Source organism: Ranitomeya variabilis, chromosome 2, assembly GCF_051348905.1.
Source record: "Ranitomeya variabilis isolate aRanVar5 chromosome 2, aRanVar5.hap1, whole genome shotgun sequence".
Taxonomy (NCBI): domain Eukaryota; kingdom Metazoa; phylum Chordata; class Amphibia; order Anura; family Dendrobatidae; genus Ranitomeya; species Ranitomeya variabilis.
The window spans coordinates 413259660-413276384 of record NC_135233.1 but is presented as its reverse complement, the minus strand read 5'-3'; the positions used below and the strand labels follow the sequence as shown (position 1 = coordinate 413276384).

At 56.1% G+C, this 16725-nt stretch overlaps 1 protein-coding gene across 1 annotated transcript; it reads left to right on the top strand.

Annotated features, from left to right (window-relative positions):
- The first annotated feature begins 4145 nt into the window (after positions 1 to 4145).
- Positions 4146 to 16404, top strand: SLC25A53 (solute carrier family 25 member 53). Its single transcript, XM_077286544.1, has 2 exons — positions 4146 to 4265; positions 15314 to 16404. The coding sequence occupies exon 2, from the start codon at positions 15422 to 15424 to the stop codon at positions 16271 to 16273; it is 852 nt and encodes a 283-aa protein (XP_077142659.1). The 5' UTR covers positions 4146 to 4265; positions 15314 to 15421; the 3' UTR covers positions 16274 to 16404.
- The last annotated feature ends 321 nt before the right edge of the window (positions 16405 to 16725 follow it).

Sequence of the window (16725 nt, the reverse complement as noted above, 5' to 3'; positions counted from 1 at the left end):
CCGAGCAACGAGTACACTCGCTCATCACTATTGCCTACCAGTGGGTCGCTCCTCAGTACCGGCAGCTCGGGGTCTCTCCTCAATACCGGCTACTCGGGGTCACTACTGGCTACTAGTGGGTCTCTCCTCAGTACCGGCTGCTCGCGGTCACTCCTCAGTACCCGCTGCTCGGGGTCTCTCCTCAATACTGACAGCTAGTGGGTCACTCCTCAGTACCGGCTGCTTGGGGTCTCTCCTCAATACTAAGAGCTAGTGGGTCACTACTCAGTATCGGCTGCTCGGGGTCTCTCAATACTGACTGCTAGTGGGTCACTCCTCAGTATCGGCTGCTCTTGGTCTCTCCTCAATACAGACTCCTAGTGGGTCACTCCTCAGTACCGGCTGCTCGGGGTTTCTCCTCAATACTAAAAGCTAGTGGGTCACTCCTCAGTACCGGCTGCTCGGGTCTCTCCTCAATACTGACTTCTAGTGGGTCTCTCCTCAGTACCGGCTGCTCGGGTCTCTCCTCAATACTGACTGCTAGTGGGTCGCTCCTCAGTACCGGCTGCTCGGGGTCTCTCCTCAGTACCGGCTGCTCGGGGTCACTACTGGCAACTAGTGGGTCACTCCTCAATACTGGCTGCTAGTGGGTCACTCCTCAGTACGGCTGCTCGGGGTAACTCCTCAGTACCGGCTGCTCGGGGTCACTACTGGCTGCTAGTGGGTCTCTCCTCAGTACCGGCTGCTCGGGGTCACTACTGGCTGCTAGTGGGTCTCTCCTCAGTAACGGCTGCACGGAGTCACTACTGGCTGCTAGTGGGTCTCTCCTCAGAACTGGCTGCTCAGGGTCACTACTGGCTGCTAGTGGGTCTCTCTTCAGTACCGGCTGCTCGGAGTCTCTCCGCAGTACTGGCTGCTAGTAGGTCTCTCCTCAGTACCGGCTGCTCAGGGTCACTACTGGCTGCTAGTGGGTCTTTCCTCAGTACCGGCTGCTCGGGGTCACTACTGGTTGCTAGTGGGTCACTCCTCAGTACCCGCTGCTCGGGGTCTGTCCTCAGTGTCGGCTGCTCGGGGTCACTACTGGTTGCTAGTTGGTCACTCCTCAGTACCCGCTGCTCGGGGTCTCTCCTCAGTACCGGCTGCTCGGGGTCTCTCCTCAGTACTGGCTGCTCGGGGTCTCTCCTCAGTACCGACTGCTCAGGGTCTCTCCTCAGTACCGGCTGCTCAAGGTCACTACTGGCTGCTAGTGTGTCACTCTTAAGTACCGGCTGCTTGGGGTCTCTCCTCAGTACCAGCTGCTCAGGGTCTCTCCACAGTACCGGCTGCTCGGGGTCACTACTGGCTGCTAGTGGGTCACTCCTCAGTACTGGCTGCTCGGGGTCACTCCTCAGTACCGGCTGCTCGGGGTCTCTCCTCAGTACCAGCTGCTCGGGGTCACTCCTCAATACTGACTGCTAGTGGGTCACTCCTCAGTACCGGCTGCTCGGGTCTCTCCTCATACTGACTGCTAGTGGGTCACTCCTCAGTACCAGCTGCTCTGGTCTTTCCTCAATACTGACTGCTAGTGGGTCACTCCTCAGTACCGGCTGCTCGGGGTCTCTCCTCAATACTAAAAGCTAGTGAGTCTGTCTTCAGTACCGGCTGCTTGGGGTCTGTCTTCAGTACCGGCCGTTTGGGGTCTCTCCTCAGTACCGGCAGCTCGGGGTCTCTCCTCAGTACCGGCAGTTCGGGATCACTACTGGCTGCTAGTGGGTCACTCCTCAGTACCGGCTGCTCAGGGTCTGTTATGGACCTGGTGGTTAGGAGCACCCGGAATGACCTGATGAGTAATCTCAAAATCGGGACTAGCTCTGGGGAAGTCGGAACTCTGCTGACCGCAAACCCTACTCCTATCACACACACTAGAAATAGCAGTGGAGCGTACCTAACTCTCCCTAGACGCCTCTTCACAGCCTAAGAGCTAACTACACCTAAAGATAGAAATAGAAGCCTTACCTTGCCTCAGAGAAGTTCCCCAAAGGTAAAGGCAGACCACCACATATATTGACTGTGAGTTAAGAGGAAAGTCACAAACACAGGAATGAAACAGGTTTTAGCAAAGGAGGCCAGATTTCACTAAATAGTCAGAGGATAGAAAAGGGAACTATGCGGTCAGCACAAAAGACTACAAAAAACCACGCAGAGTAAGCAAAAAGACTCCCCACACCGACTCACGGTGTGGAGGTGCCACTCTGCACCCCCAGAGCTTCCAGCTAGCAAAGGAATATCATGATAGCAAGCTGGACTAGAAATTAGCAGTACTAAGAAATATATTCAGGAAGCAGTAACAACAAATGAACTAGCAAAGACTTAGCTTCTGCTGGAGTAGACAGGTCCTCAGAGAAGTCCAAGAGAGATCTGAACCAATACTGAAACATTGACAGCTGGCATGAAGTAACGATCTGAGTGGAGTTAAATAGGGAAGCCAGCATAGCAATAAACGAGAGCAGCTGATAAAACCAACCTCAGTGACCAGCAGTTCCGCTCGAAGCCACCAGAGGGAGTCCAAGAGCAGAACTAACCAAAGTACCATTCATGACCACAGGAGGGAGTCCGAGAACGGAATTCACAACAGGGTCTCTCCTCAATACTAAAAGCTAGTGGGTCACTCCTCAGTACTGGCTGCTCGGGTCTCTCCTCAATACTGACTTCTAGTGGGTCTCTCCTCAATACCGGCTGCTCGGGTCTCTCCTCAATACTGACTGCTAGTGGGTCGCTCCTCAGTACCGGCTGCTCGGGGTCTCTCCTCAGTACCGGCTGCTCGGGGTCACTACTGGCATCTAGTGGGTCACTCCTCAATACTGGCTGCTAGTGGGTCACTCCTCAGTACGGCTGCTCGGGGTCACTCCTCAGTACCGGCTGCTCGGGGTCACTACTGGCTGCTAGTGGGTCTCTCCTCAGTACCGGCTGCTCGGGGTCACTACTGGCTGCTAGTGGGTCTCTCCTCAGTACCGGCTGCACGGAGTCACTACTGGCTGCTAGTGGGTCTCTCCTCAGAACTGGCTGCTCAGGGTCACTACTGGCTGCTAGTGGGTCTCTCTTCAGTACCGGCTGCTCGGAGTCTCTCCTCAGTACTGGCTGCTAGTAGGTCTCTCCTCAGTACCGGCTGCTCAGGGTCACTACTGGCTGCTAGTGGGTCTTTCCTCAGTACCGGCTGCTCGGGGTCACTACTGGTTGCTAGTGGGTCACTCCTCAGTACCCGCTGCTCGGGGTCTGTCCTCAGTGTCGGCTGCTCGGGGTCACTACTGGTTGCTAGTTGGTCACTCCTCAGTACCCGCTGCTCGGGGTCTCTCCTCAGTACCGGCTGCTCGGGGACACTACTGGCTGCTAGTGGGTCTCTCCTCAGTACCGGCTGCTCGGGATCACTACTGGCTGCTAGTGGGTCTCTCCTCAGTACCGGCTGCTTGGGGTCAGTACTAGCTGTTAGTGGGTCACTCCTCAGTACCTGCTGCTCAGGTCTCTCCTCAATACTGACTGCTAGTGGGTCACTCCTCACCACCGGCTCCTCGGGGTCACTACTGGTTGCTAGTGGGTCACTCAGTACCTGCTGCTCGGGGTCTGTTCTCAGTATCGGCTGCTCAGGGTCACTACTGGTTGCTAGTGGGTCTCTCCTCAGTACCTGCTGCTCGGGTTTGCTCCTCAGTATCGGCTGCTTGGGGTCACTACTGGCTGCTAGTGGGTCTCTCCTCAGTACCGGCTGCTCGGGGACTCTCTTCAGTACCGGCTGCTCGGGGTCTCTCCTCAATACTGACTGCTAGTGGGTCTCTCCTCAGCACGGCTGCTCGGGGTCTCTCCTCAGTACCGGCTGCTCGGGGACTCTCTTCAGTACCGGCTGCTCGGGTCTCTCCTCAATACTGACTTCTAGTGGGTCACTCCTCAGTACCGGCTGCTCGGGGTCTCTCCTCAGTACCGGCTGCTCGGGTCTCTCCTCAATACTGACTTCTAGTGGGTCACTCCTCAGTACCGGCTGCTCGGGGTCTCTCCTCAGTACCGGCTGCTCGGGGTCTCTCCTCAGTACCGGCTGTTCGGGGTCTTTACACAGTACCGGCTGAGCGGCTCCTACATTCTCAGAGGAAGTGATGCTGAGTCGGAGCTGACAGTCTCCGCCAATCACCGTGCGGTGCAGGGTGTGTTCTACTCACCGTTACCACAGCCGGAAAGATGCTCTGCGTGCTGCCATCCTCCCCAGACAGTCTCGGACCGGCCAGCCCAGCTGCCTCCTACACACGGTGACCGCGCTGCTCCTGGTACGTACATGGCGGCAGGTCGGCTCCTTACTGGGTCTGTGATCCGGGCATCGTGTAGCCCCCGCTATCCTGACTGCGGGGTCTTATCCATGTCCACAGGGGGTTTGATGAATCACTGCCTGTTCAGGCTGACACCAGAGACAACTGCTCCATGTGCTGCGGGGACACAGACGGCTGCATCAGCCTCAGGCTACAGAGAGCACGAGTAACTGCAGTGACAGCACCGAGCCGGGGGTCTTGGTGGGGGCAGCAGGGGATCCTGGTGGGGACAGCAGGGAGCGTCCAGTCAGCACCGAGCTGGGGGTCCTGGTGGGGGCAGCAGGGGGCGTCCAGTCAGCACTGAGCTGGGGGTACTGGTGGGGGCAGCATGGAGCGTCCAGTCAGCACCGAGCTGGGGCCCTGGTGGGGGCAGCAGGGGGCGTCCAGTCAGCACTGAGCTGGGGGTACTGGTGGGGGCAGCATGGAGCGTCCAGTCAGCACCGAGCTGGGGCCCTGGTGGGGGCAGCAGGGGATCCTGGTGGGGGCAGCAGGGGATCCTGGTGGGGGCAGCAGGGGGCGTCCAGTCAGCACCGAGCTTGGGGTCCTGGTGGGGGCAGCAGGGGGCGTCCAGTCAACACCGAGCTGGGGGTACTGGTGGGGGCAGCAGGGGGCGTCCAGTCAGCACCGAGCTGGGGGTCCTGGTGGGGGCAGCAGGGGGCGTCCAGTCAGCACCGAGCTGGGGGTCCTGGTGGGGGCAGCAGGGGGCGTCTAGTCAGCACTGAGCTGGGGGTCCTGGTGGGGGCAGCAGGGGGCGTCCTGTCAGCACTGAGCTGGGGGTACTGGTGGGGGCAGCAGGGGGCGTCCAGTCAGCACTGAGCTGGGGGTACTGGTGGGGGCAGCAGGGGGCGTCCAGTCAGAACTGAGCTGGGGGTCCTGGTGGGTGCAGCATGGGGCGTCCAGTCAGCACTGAGCTGGGGGTCCTGGTGGGGGCAGCAGGGGGCGTCTAGTCAGCACTGAGCTGGGGGTCCTGGTGGGGGCAGCAGGGGGCATCCAGTCAGCACCGAGCTTGGGGTCCTGGTGGGGGCAGCATGGGGCGTCCAGTCAGCACCGAGCTGGGGGTCCTGGTGGGGGCAGCAGGGGGCGTCTAGTCAGCACTGAGCTGGGGGTCCTGGTGGGGGCAGCAGGGGGCGTCCAGTCAGCACTGAGCTGGGGGTACTGGTGGGGGCAGCAGGGGGCGTCCAGTCAGCACTGAGCTGGGGGTCCTGGTGGGGGCAGCAGGGGGCGTCCAGTCAGCACTGAGCTGGGGGTCCTGGTGGGGGCAGCAGGGGGCGTCCAGTCAGCACCGAGCGGGGGGTACTGGTGGGGGCAGCAGGGGGCGTCCAGTCAGCACCGAGCTTGGGGTCCTGGTGGGGGCAGCAGGGGGCGTCCAGTCAGCACTGAGCTGGGGGTCCTGGTGGGGGCAGCAGGGGGCATCCAGTCAGCACCGAGCTGGGGGTCCTGGTGGGGACAGCAGGGGGCGTCCAGTCAGCACCGAGCTTGGGGTCCTGGTGGGGGCAGCATGGGGCGTCCAGTCAGCACCGAGCTGGGGGTCCTGGTGGGGGCAGCAGGGGGCGTCTAGTCAGCACTGAGCTGGGGGTCCTGGTGGGGGCAGCAGGGGGCGTCCAGTCAGCACTGAGCTGGGGGTACTGGTGGGGGCAGCAGGGGGCGTCCAGTCAGCACTGAGCTGGGGGTACTGGTGGGGGCAGCAGGGGGCGTCCAGTCAGAACTGAGCTGGGGGTCCTGGTGGGGGCAGCATGGGGCGTCCAGTCAGCACTGAGCTGGGGGTCCTGGTGGGGGCAGCAGGGGGCGTCTAGTCAGCACTGAGCTGGGGGTCCTGGTGGGGGCAGCAGGGGGCGTCCAGTCAGCACCGAGCGGGGAGTACTGGTGGGGGCAGCAGGGGGCGTCTAGTCAGCACTGAGCTGGGGGTCCTGGTGGGGGCAGCAGGGGGCATCCAGTCAGCACTGAGCTGGGGGTCCTGGTGGGGGCAGCAGGGGGCGTCCAGTCAGCACCGAGCTTTGGGTCCTGGTGGGGGCAGCATGGGGCGTCCAGTCAGCACCGAGCTGGGGGTCCTGGTGGGGGCAGCAGGGGGCGTCTAGTCAGCACTGAGCTGGGGGTCCTGGTGGGGGCAGCAGGGGGCGTCCAGTCAGCAGTGAGCTGGGGGTACTGGTGGGGGCAGCAGGGGGCGTCCAGTCAGCACTGAGCTGGGGGTACTGGTGGGGGCAGCAGGGGGCGTCCAGTCAGAACTGAGCTGGGGGTCCTGGTGGGGGCAGCATGGAGCATCCAGTCAGCACTGAGCTGGGGTTCCTGGTGGGGGCAGCATGGGGCGTCCAGTCAGCACTGAGCTGGGGGTCCTGGTGGGGGCAGCAGGGGGCGTCTAGTCAGCACTGAGCTGGGGGTCCTGGTGGGGGCAGCAGGGGGCGTCCAGTCAGCACCGAGCGGGTGGTACTGGTGGGGGCAGCAGGGGGCGTCCAGTCAGCACCGAGCTTGGGGTCCTGGTGGGGGCAGCAGGGGGCGTCCAGTCAGCACCGAGCTTGGGGTCCTGGTGGGGGCAGCAGGGGGCGTCCAGTCAGCACCGAGCTTGGGGTCCTGGTGGGGGCAGCAGGGGGCATCCAGTCAGCACCGAGCTTGGGGTCCTGGTGGGGGCAGCATGGGGCGTCCAGTCAGCACTGAGCTGGGGGTACTGGTGGGGGCAGCATGGAGCGTCCAGTCAGCACTGAGCTGGGGGTACTGGTGGGGGCAGCAGGGGGCGTCCAGTCAGCACTGAGCTGGGGGTCCTGGTGGGGGCAGCATGGAGCGTCCAGTCAGCACCGAGCTGGGGGTACTGGTGGGGGCAGTATGGAGCGTCCAGTCAGCACCGAGCTGGGGGTACTGGTGGGGGCAGCAGGGGTGTCCAGTCAGCACTGAGCTGGGGGTCCTGGTGGGGGCAGCAGGGGGCGTCCAGTCAGCACTGAGCTGGGGGGTCCTGGTGGGGGCAGCAGGGGGCGTCCAGTCAGCACCGAGCTGGGGGTCCTGATGGGGGCAGCAGGGGGCGTCCAGTCAGCACCGAACTGGGGGTCCTGGTGGGGGCAGCAGGGGGCGACGAGTGAGCACTGAGCTGGGGGTACTGGTGGGGGCAGCAGGGGGCGTCCAGTCAGAACTGAGCTGGGGGTCCTGGTGGGGGCAGGATGGAGCGTCCAGTCAGCACTGAGCTGGGGGTCCTGGTGGGGGCAGCAGGGGCGTCCAGTCAGCACCGAGCTTGGGGTCCTGGTGGGGCAGCAGGGGGCATCCAGTCAGCACTTAGCTGGGGGTCCTGGTGGGGGCTGCATGGAGCGTCCAGTCAGCACCGAGCTGGGGGTACTGGTGGGGGCAGCATGGAGCATCAAGTTAGCACCGAGCTGGGGGTACTGGTGGGGGCAGCAGGGGGCGTCCAGTCAGCACTGAGCTGGGGGTCCTGGTGGGGCAGCAGGGGGCATCCAGTCAGCACTTAGCTGGGGGTCCTGGTGGGGGCTGCATGAAGCGTCCAGTCAGCACTGAGCTGGGGGTACTGGTGGGGGCAGCAGGGAGCGTCCAGTCAGCACCGAGCTGGGGGTACTGGTGGGGGCAGCAGGGGGCGTCCAGTCAGCACTGAGCTGGGGGTCCTGGTGGGGGCAGCAGGGGCCGTCCAGTCAGCACCGAGCTTGGGGTCCTGGTTGGGGCAGCAGGGGGCGTCTAGTCAGCACTGAGCTGGGGGTCCTGGTGGGGGCACCAGGGGGCGTTCAGTCAGCACTGAGCTGGGGGTCCTGGTGGGGGCAGCAGGGGGCGTCCAGTCAGCACCGAGCTAGGGGTACTGGTGGGGGCAGCAGGGGGCGTCCAGTCAGCACTGAGCTGGGGGTCCTGGTGGGGGCAGCCGGGGGCGTCCAGTCAGCACCGAGCTGGGGGTCCTGGTGGGGGCAGCAGGGGGTGACCAGTGAGCACTGAGCTGGGGGTACTGGTGGGGGCAGCAGGGGGCGTCCAGTCAGCACTGAGCTGGGGGTCCTGGTGGGGGCAGCCGGGGGCGTCCAATCAGCACTGAGCTGGGGGTCCTGGTGGGGGCAGCCGGGGGTGTCCAGTCAGCACCGAGCTGGGGGTCCTGGTGGGGGCAGCAGGGGGTGACCAGTGAGCACTGAGCTGGGGGTACTGGTGGGGTCAGCATGTAGCGTTCAGTCAGCACCGAGCTGGGAGTCCTGGTGGGGGCAGCAGGGGGCGTCCAGTCATCACTGAGCTGGGGGTCCTGGTGGGGGCAGCAGGGGGCGTCCAGTCAGCACTGAGCTGGGGGTCCTGGTGGGGGCAGCAGGGGGCGTCCAGTCAGCACTGAGCTGGGGGTACTGGTGGCGGTAGCAGGGAGTAGTCAGGGAGTTTCCAAGTGAGGAATTACTGAATTGCTGCCTGTATTTTATTAATAATTTGCATTTGTTTTTATATAACTTTTCTGTCTGGTGCAATCCCCATTAGGAAATGTGCTCCACTATTGTTATTGCCATCCAGTGTACATCTTGCCACATGTATGCAATACTTGAGCAGCCGGTCGAGGGTGCATACTGCTGTGCGAGATGTGAGCACGTTGAGCATTTGTAAGCCCAGACCCCAATAAGTTTGCTAAGTTGGCAGATGAGGGGGGTGCCAGTACAGGGGTAGCACTGCTGCAGCCAGGCATGTCCTCTGAAAGCCGGAGGAGTGACTGCTCCAGTAAGGAGGGAAATAGGAGAGCAGGGCAGGGCAGACAGGTGCTGGTAGTGGGGGACTCAATTATTAGGGGAACAGATAGGGCAATCTGTCACAGACAGGGATCGTTGAACGGTGTGCTGCCTTCCTGGCGCTCGAGTCCGACACATCGCTGATCGGGGTGACAGATTACTGGGAGGGGCTGGTGAGGACCCAGCGGTTATGGTGCACATTGGCACAAATGGCAAAGTTAGAGGTAGGTGGAAGGTCCTTAAAGATGATTTCAGGGAATTAGGCTGCAAGCTGAAAGCAAGGACCTCCAACGTGGTATTTTCCGAAATACTGCCTGTACCACGTGCCATGCCAGAGAGGCAACGGGAGATTAGGGAGGTTAATAAGTGGCTCAAGAATTGGTGTAGGAAGGAGAGGTTTGGGTTCCTGCAGAACTGGGCCGACTTCTCAGTTGGCTACAGGTTCTACGCTAGGGACGGGCTGCATCTCAATGGGGAAGGTGCAGCTGTGCTGGGGGAGAAAATGGCTAGAAGGTTGGAGGAGTGTTTAAACTAGGGATTGGGGGGAGGGTATTCATTTTATAGGAGGGGAAGATAGTGCAGATAGACACCTGGGCACATATAAGGAAGTTGGGGGTGGCGGTGGCATGGGGTGTGGGGTTAGATCAATTAATAATTTAAGAAAGAATAGAGGTGCAGAGAGATACATAAAGTGCATGTATACTAATGCCAGAAGCCTCGCCAACAAAATGGAGGAATTAGAATTAATGGTGTGGAGCATAATTATGACATGGCGGGGATATCTGAGACATGGCTGGATGAGAGCCATGACTGGGCTGTTAACTTACAGGGCTATAGTCTGTTCAGAAATGACTGAACGGATAAGCGAGGGGGAGGGGTGTGTCTATATGTAAAATCATCCTTAAAACCCATCCTGCGGGATAATATAGGTGAATCTAATGAAAATGTAGAGTCCCTGTGGGTGGAGATAAGGGGAGGGGGAAAAATAATAAATTACTGATAGGGGTTTGTTATAAGTCTCCAAAAATAATGGAAGCAACAGAGAATATCCTCATAAAGCAAATAGATGAAGCTGTGACTCAAGGAGAAGTCATTATTATGGGGGACTTCAACTACCCTGAAATAGATTGGGGAACAGAAACCTGCAGTTCCAGCAAAGGTAATCGGTTTTTGACAACTATGAGAGACAATTACTTTTCACAACTGGTTCAGGACCCAACAAGAAGGTGGCACTGCTAGACCGAATATTAACCAACAGGCCAGACCGCATCTACTATATAATTGTTTAAGGGTCACTTCCGTCTGTCCTTCTGTCTGTCTGTCAGTCACGGTTATTCATTCGCTGCCTGTCATGGCTATCATGGCTGCCGCGACCAATCAGCGAAGGGCACAGTCCAATTAGTCCCTCCCTACTCCCCTGCAGTCAGTGCCGAACGGCCGCTCCATACTCCCCGCAGTCACGGCTCACACAGGGTTAATGCCAGCGGTAACGGACCGCGTTATGCCGCGGGCAACTCACTCCGTTACCGCCGCTATTAACCCTGTGTGACCAAGTTTTTACTATTTATCAATAGTAAAAGGATCTAATGTTAAAAATAATTAAAAAAAAATAAAAAATCATTATATACTCACCTTCCGCTGCCTTTCCCGCTCCTCGCCACCCTCCGGTAACCGCTCTGTGCAAGCGGCAGGTTCCGGTACCAAGGATCGTATAGCAGAAGGACCTGCCATGACGTCACGGTCATGTGACCGCGACTTCGTCACAGGCCCTGCGCGAGCAGGACCTGCCATGACGTCACGGTCATGTGACCGTGACTTCATCACACCCTGGGACCAGAAGCTGCCGCCTGTACTGCGCACAGGCGAGAGAACTACAAGTATGGTGAGTATGTTAGAACTGCAAGGGGCCCTCGGATCGGAAGGTGAGTATTTTTATTTTTTAACCTGTGACATACGTGGCTGGGCAATCTACTACGTAGCTTGGTGGGAGCAGCAGGGGGCGTCATCAGCATCGAGCTGGGGGTCTTGGTAGGGGCACAGGGAGCGTCCTGCCAGCACTGAGCTGGGGTCCTGGTGGGGCAGCAGGGAGTGTCCAGCCAGCACCAAGCTTGGGGTCATGGTGGGGACAGCTGGGAGCATCCAGCCAGCACCAAGCTGTGGATCCTGGTGGGGGGTAGCAGGGGTTCTTGGTGGGAGCAGCAGGGGGCGTCACCAGCATCAAGCTGGGGGTCTTGGTAGGGGCACAGACAGTGTCCTGCCAGCACCGAGCTGGGGGTCCTGGTGGGGCAGCAGGGAGTGTGTAGCCATGACCAAGCAGGGGGTTCTGGTAGAGGCAGCAGGGAGTATCCAGCCAGCACTGAGCTGGGGGTCCTGATGGGGGCAGCAGGTTATCCTAGTAGGGGCAGCAGGGAGCATCTTGCCAGCACCGAGCTTGGGGGTATTGGTGGGGGCAGCAGGGGGCATCCTGCCTTCACTGAGCTGGGGGTCTTGGTGGGGGCAGCAGGGGACATCCAGTCAGCACTAAGCTGGGGGTCCTTGTGGGGGCAGCAGGGGGTCTTGGTGGGAGCAACAGGGGGCATCCAGTCAGGAGCGAACTGGGGGTCTTGGTGGGGACAGCAGGGAGTGTCCAGCCAGCACCAAGCTGGGGGTCCTGGTTGGGGCAAAAGTGGGTGTCTAGCCAGCACCGAGCTGGGGGTCCTGATTAGGGCAACAGAGCTCCTGCAGCTGCCACTGAGCTCATTACTGGTCCCGAGTGTGAGCCTCCCTCAGCTGTCACTGAGCTCATTACTGGTCCGGAGTGTGAGCCTCCTGCAGCCATCACTGAGCTCATTACTGGTCCAGAGTGTGAGCCTCCTTCAGCTGTCACTGAGCTCATTACTTGTCTGGAGTGTGACCCTCCTGCAGCCGCCACTGAGCTCATTACTGGTCTAGAGTGTGAGCCTCCTGCCGCAGTCACTGAGGTCATTACTTGTCCGGAGTGTAAGCCTTCTGAAGCTGTCACTGAGCTCATTACTGGTCCGGAGTGTGTGCCTCCTGTAGCCGTCACTGAGCTCATTAGTGGTCCGGAGTGTGAGCTTCCTGCAGCCACAACTGAGGTCATTACTGGTCCGGAATGTGACCCTCCTGCAGCCACCACTGAGCTCATTACTGGTCTAGAGTGTGAGCCTCCTGCCGCAGTCACTGAGGTCATTACTTGTCCGGAGTGTGAGCCTTCTGACGCCATCACTGAGCTCATTACTGGTCCGGAGTGTGTGCCTCCTGCAGCCGTCACTGAGCTCATTACTTGTCTGGAGTGTGAGCCTCCTGCAGCCGTCACTGAGGTCATTACTGGTCCAGAGTGTGAGCCTCCTGCATCTGTCACCGAGCTCATTACTGGTCTAGAATGTGAGCCTCCTGCAGCAGTCACTGAGCTCATTACTGGTCTCGAGTGTGAGCTTCTACAGCTGTCACTGACGTCATTACTGGTCCGGAATGTGAGCCTCCTGCAGCCGTCACTGAGCTCATTACTGGTCTGGAGTGTGAGCCTCCTGCAGCAGTCACTGAGCTCATTACTGGCCTGGAGTGTGAGCCTCCTGCAGCCGTCACTGAGGTCATTACTGGTCCGGAATGTGAGCCTCCTGCAGCCGTCACTGAGGTCATTACTGGTCCGGAATGTGAGCCTCCTGCAGCCGTCACTGAGGTCATTACTGGTCCGGAATGTGAGCCTCCTGCAGCCGTCACTGAGGTCATTACTGGTCCGGAATGTGAGCCTCCTGCAGCCGTCACTGAGGTCATTACTGGTCCAGAGTGTGAGCCTCCTGCATCTGTCACCGAGCTCATTACTGGTCTAGAATGTGAGCCTCCTGCAGTAGTCACTGAGCTCATTACTGGTCTCGAGTGTGAGCTTCTACAGCTGTCACTGACGTCATTACTGGTCTGGAGTGTGAGCCTCCTGCAGCAGTCACTGAGCTCATTACTGGCCTGGAGTGTGAGCCTCCTGCAGCCGTCACTGAGGTCATTACTGGTCCGGAATGTGAGCCTCCTGCAGCCGTCACTGAGGTCATTACTGGTCCGGAATGTGAGCCTCCTGCAGCCGTCACTGAGGTCATTACTGGTCCGGAATGTGAGCCTCCTGCAGCCGTCACTGAGGTCATTACTGGTCCGGAATGTGAGCCTCCTGCAGCCGTCACTGAGGTCATTACTGGTCCGGAATGTGAGCCTCCTGCAGCCGTCACTGAGGTCATTACTGGTCCGGAATGTGAGCCTCCTGCAGCCGTCACTGAGGTCATTACTGGTCCGCAGTGTGAGTCTCCTGCAGCTGTCACTGAGTTCATTACCGAGGAAGGTCCTGCCACTGATTGTGCAAATCATCAGTATCAGCTGCCAACCAATCATGCTCCATGGAGACCAGTCCGGATTAACCCCACATCTGCAGGATAATAGCATTTTTCTAATTACAGGTTCCCTTTTAATGTTTTTTTTTTATCTGAATAGATGTTCCTTTCACCAAAAAATGTAATTTGAGTTAGCTCTGCATACAAAGAAATGTGGGTGAACTTAGCAGACAATGAATATGGGCCCCTGTGGTGAACTTAGGAGACAATGAATGTGGCCTCTGGGGTGTACTTATTATATAATTTATCATTATAGAGCAAATACAATAAATCCAGCAGTGTGTCCTCTAGTTTGTGTGTCCTCCATGTACAGGTGCATCTCACAAAATTAGAATATCATCAAAAAGTTAATTTATTTCAGTTCTGCCATGCAAAAAGTGAAACTCCTATATTATAGAGTCATTACAAGCAGTGATCTATTTCAAGTGTTTATTTCTGTTAATGTTGATGATTGTGGCCTACAGCCAATGAAAACCCAAAAGTCATTTTCTTAGTAAATTATAATACTTTGACAACAGCTTTAAAACTGATTTTGATCTCCGAAATGTTGGCCTACTGAAATGTATGTTCAGTAATTGCACTCAATGCTTGGTTGGGACTTTTTTTGCATCAATTACTGCATCAATGCGGCGTGGCATAGAGGCACTCAGCCTGTGGCGCTGCTGAGGTGTTATGGAAGCCCAGGTTGCTTTGATAGCAGGCTTCAGGTCGTCTACATTGTTGGGTCTGGTGTCTCTCATCTTCCTCTAGATTCTCTATGGGGTTAAGGTCAGGTAAGTTTGCTGGCCAATTAATTACAGTGATACTGTTGTTTTTAAACCAGGTATTAGTACTTTTGGCAGTGTGAACAGGTGCCATGTTCTGCTGGAGAATTACATTTCCATCTCCAAAAAGCTTGTCGGCAGAAGGAAGCACAAAGTCATCTAAAATTTCCTGGTAGAAGGCTGCGCTGACTTTGTTCTTAATAAAACGTAGTGTACCTACACCAGCAGATGACATGGCTCCCGAAACTGGCGTTGATTGTGGATACTTCAAACTAGACCTTGGAAATCAAGGTCCCAGAGTCTGGAGGAAGAGTGGAGAAGCATACAATCCAAGCTGCTTGATGTCTAGTGTGAAGTTTCCACAATCTGTTTTGGTTTGGGGAGCCATTTCATCTGCTGGTGTGGGTACACTGTGTTTTATCAAGACCAAAGTCAGCGCAGGCGTCTACCAGGAAATTTTAGATCACTTTGTGCTCCCTTCTGCCGACAAGCTTTTTGGAAATGGAAATTTCATTTGGGACTTGGCACCCGTCCACACTGCCAAAAGTACTAATACCTGGTTTAAAAACAACAGTATCACTGTGCTTAATTGTCCAGCAAACTCGTGTAACCTTAACCCCTTAGAGAATCTATGGGGTATTGTAAAGAAGAAAATGAGACACCAGACGCCACAATGCAGACGATCTGAAGGCTGCTATCAAAGCAACCTGGGCTTCCATAACACCTCAGCAGTGCCACAGGCTGATCGCCACCATGATACTGCATTGATGCAGTAACTGATGCACAAGGAGCCCCGACCAAGTATTGAGTGCATTTACTGAACATACATTTCAGTAGTCCAACATTTCGGATTTTAAAATAATTTTTTCAAGCTGGTGTTATACAGTATTCTAATTTATGGAGATAATGACTTTTGGGTTTTCATTGGCTGTAAGCCATAATCATCAACATTAACAGGAATAAACACTTAAAATAGATCACTGTTTGTAATGACTATAATACGAGTTTCACTTTTTGTATTGAAGAACTGAAATAAATTAACTTTTTGTGATATTCTAATTTTCTGAGATTCACCTGTAGCTACCATGTGTCCTCTATGTATCTATACCGTCACCATGTCCATCATGGTGCAGTAAATGTTTTACTGGCACACTTCTAGTATATGGCTTTTGTGTTAATAATTTTACCTGTTATTTTTGCAGGACTCCATAGGATAAAGTTACACTTCCTAAATAGAAGATGATCCCCGGAGCTTTCCTACTCTGACAGTCTCCCTTCAAAAATATTATCACCTTCTAAAAGGAAGCAAAATGGAAGGTGGAGATGCTCCAAGATGGGACGGATGGAGTAGTAGTTACTTTGCCGGAGCAACCTCAAGCTTTCTCTCCACTGTTCTAACATTTCCCATCTATAAGACAATTTTTCGACAGCAGCTTCACACATTGACTATCCGAGCTGCCGCACATCAGTTGACCAGAGAAGGTGGTAAACATCTTTATCGTGGACTGGCACCACCTCTCATGGCAAAAACAATTCAAGGGACTTTGCTTTTTGGAACCCAAGGAAGCCTCCAATATTTTTTCTCCAGAGGAGGTACCCCAGGTGCCAAATCTCGTGCCTTTTCTGGGTGCTTAGCTGGGGCAATAGAAGCCGTTTTGTTAGTACCATTTGAAAGAATTCAGAACATTCTGCAGGACAGTCGTAATAACGTAACATTTCCTAACACACGTGCAATTGTGCAAGAGTTTCAGACCTACAATAAACGACAATGGCTAACATGTGCAATGTACAGAGGATTCTCCATAATACTGGTCAGGAACATGATGGGAAGTGCCATCTTCCTTTCCTGTAAAGAGCCATTGAGAGACTTATTGACTTATCCAGGTCTTCCTGTCTGGGCCCCTTCTCTGGGCTCTGGGGCAGTCAATGGTGCCTTCACCTCACTAGCACTTTATCCATTAAGTGTTATAATAGCAAATATGCAGGCAGAAGTAGGAAAGGACCTGCCTCATTTACGGAACGTAACCCTAAGAGTATGGAATAAGTGTGGAGGACGAGTCTCACTGCTATACCGTGGGGCATCTCTCATTATCCTGCGATCTTGCATTACCTGGGGAGTCACAAACTCTATTCATGATACCTTGAGTAGAAAAGTTCTATAAAACTGGTCCTCTGGCTCTAAGGACAGCATGTAAGAACTTGAGGTCCCTACTCATAGTAAGAAACAGCGCAGGGAAATATATCACATGGCTACTGGGAGCTGAGAAGATAAGCTGGACAAGTCTCTTGTCTTCTTCAGGAGCATGGCCCCAGAACCTGTATATAGTGTGAATAGCAACCTGCGGTTCTTTGGGGTAGTATTCCCCTCCTGAGCCCACCAGTCGTAAACTGTGTCCAGTGTATTCTTTCTTTGCTCCCAGTGCTCAAATGGCACAACACTTTTTTTGTGCCATTTTGTTCTTGGGTTTACAGATACAGTGGCATGTATAAGTTTGGGCACCCCTGATCAAAATTACTGTTACTGTGAACACTTAAGCAAGTTGAAGATGAAATTATCTCTAAAAGGCCTAAAGTTACATGTGACACATTTCCTTTGTTTTTTTTTTAGGCAAAA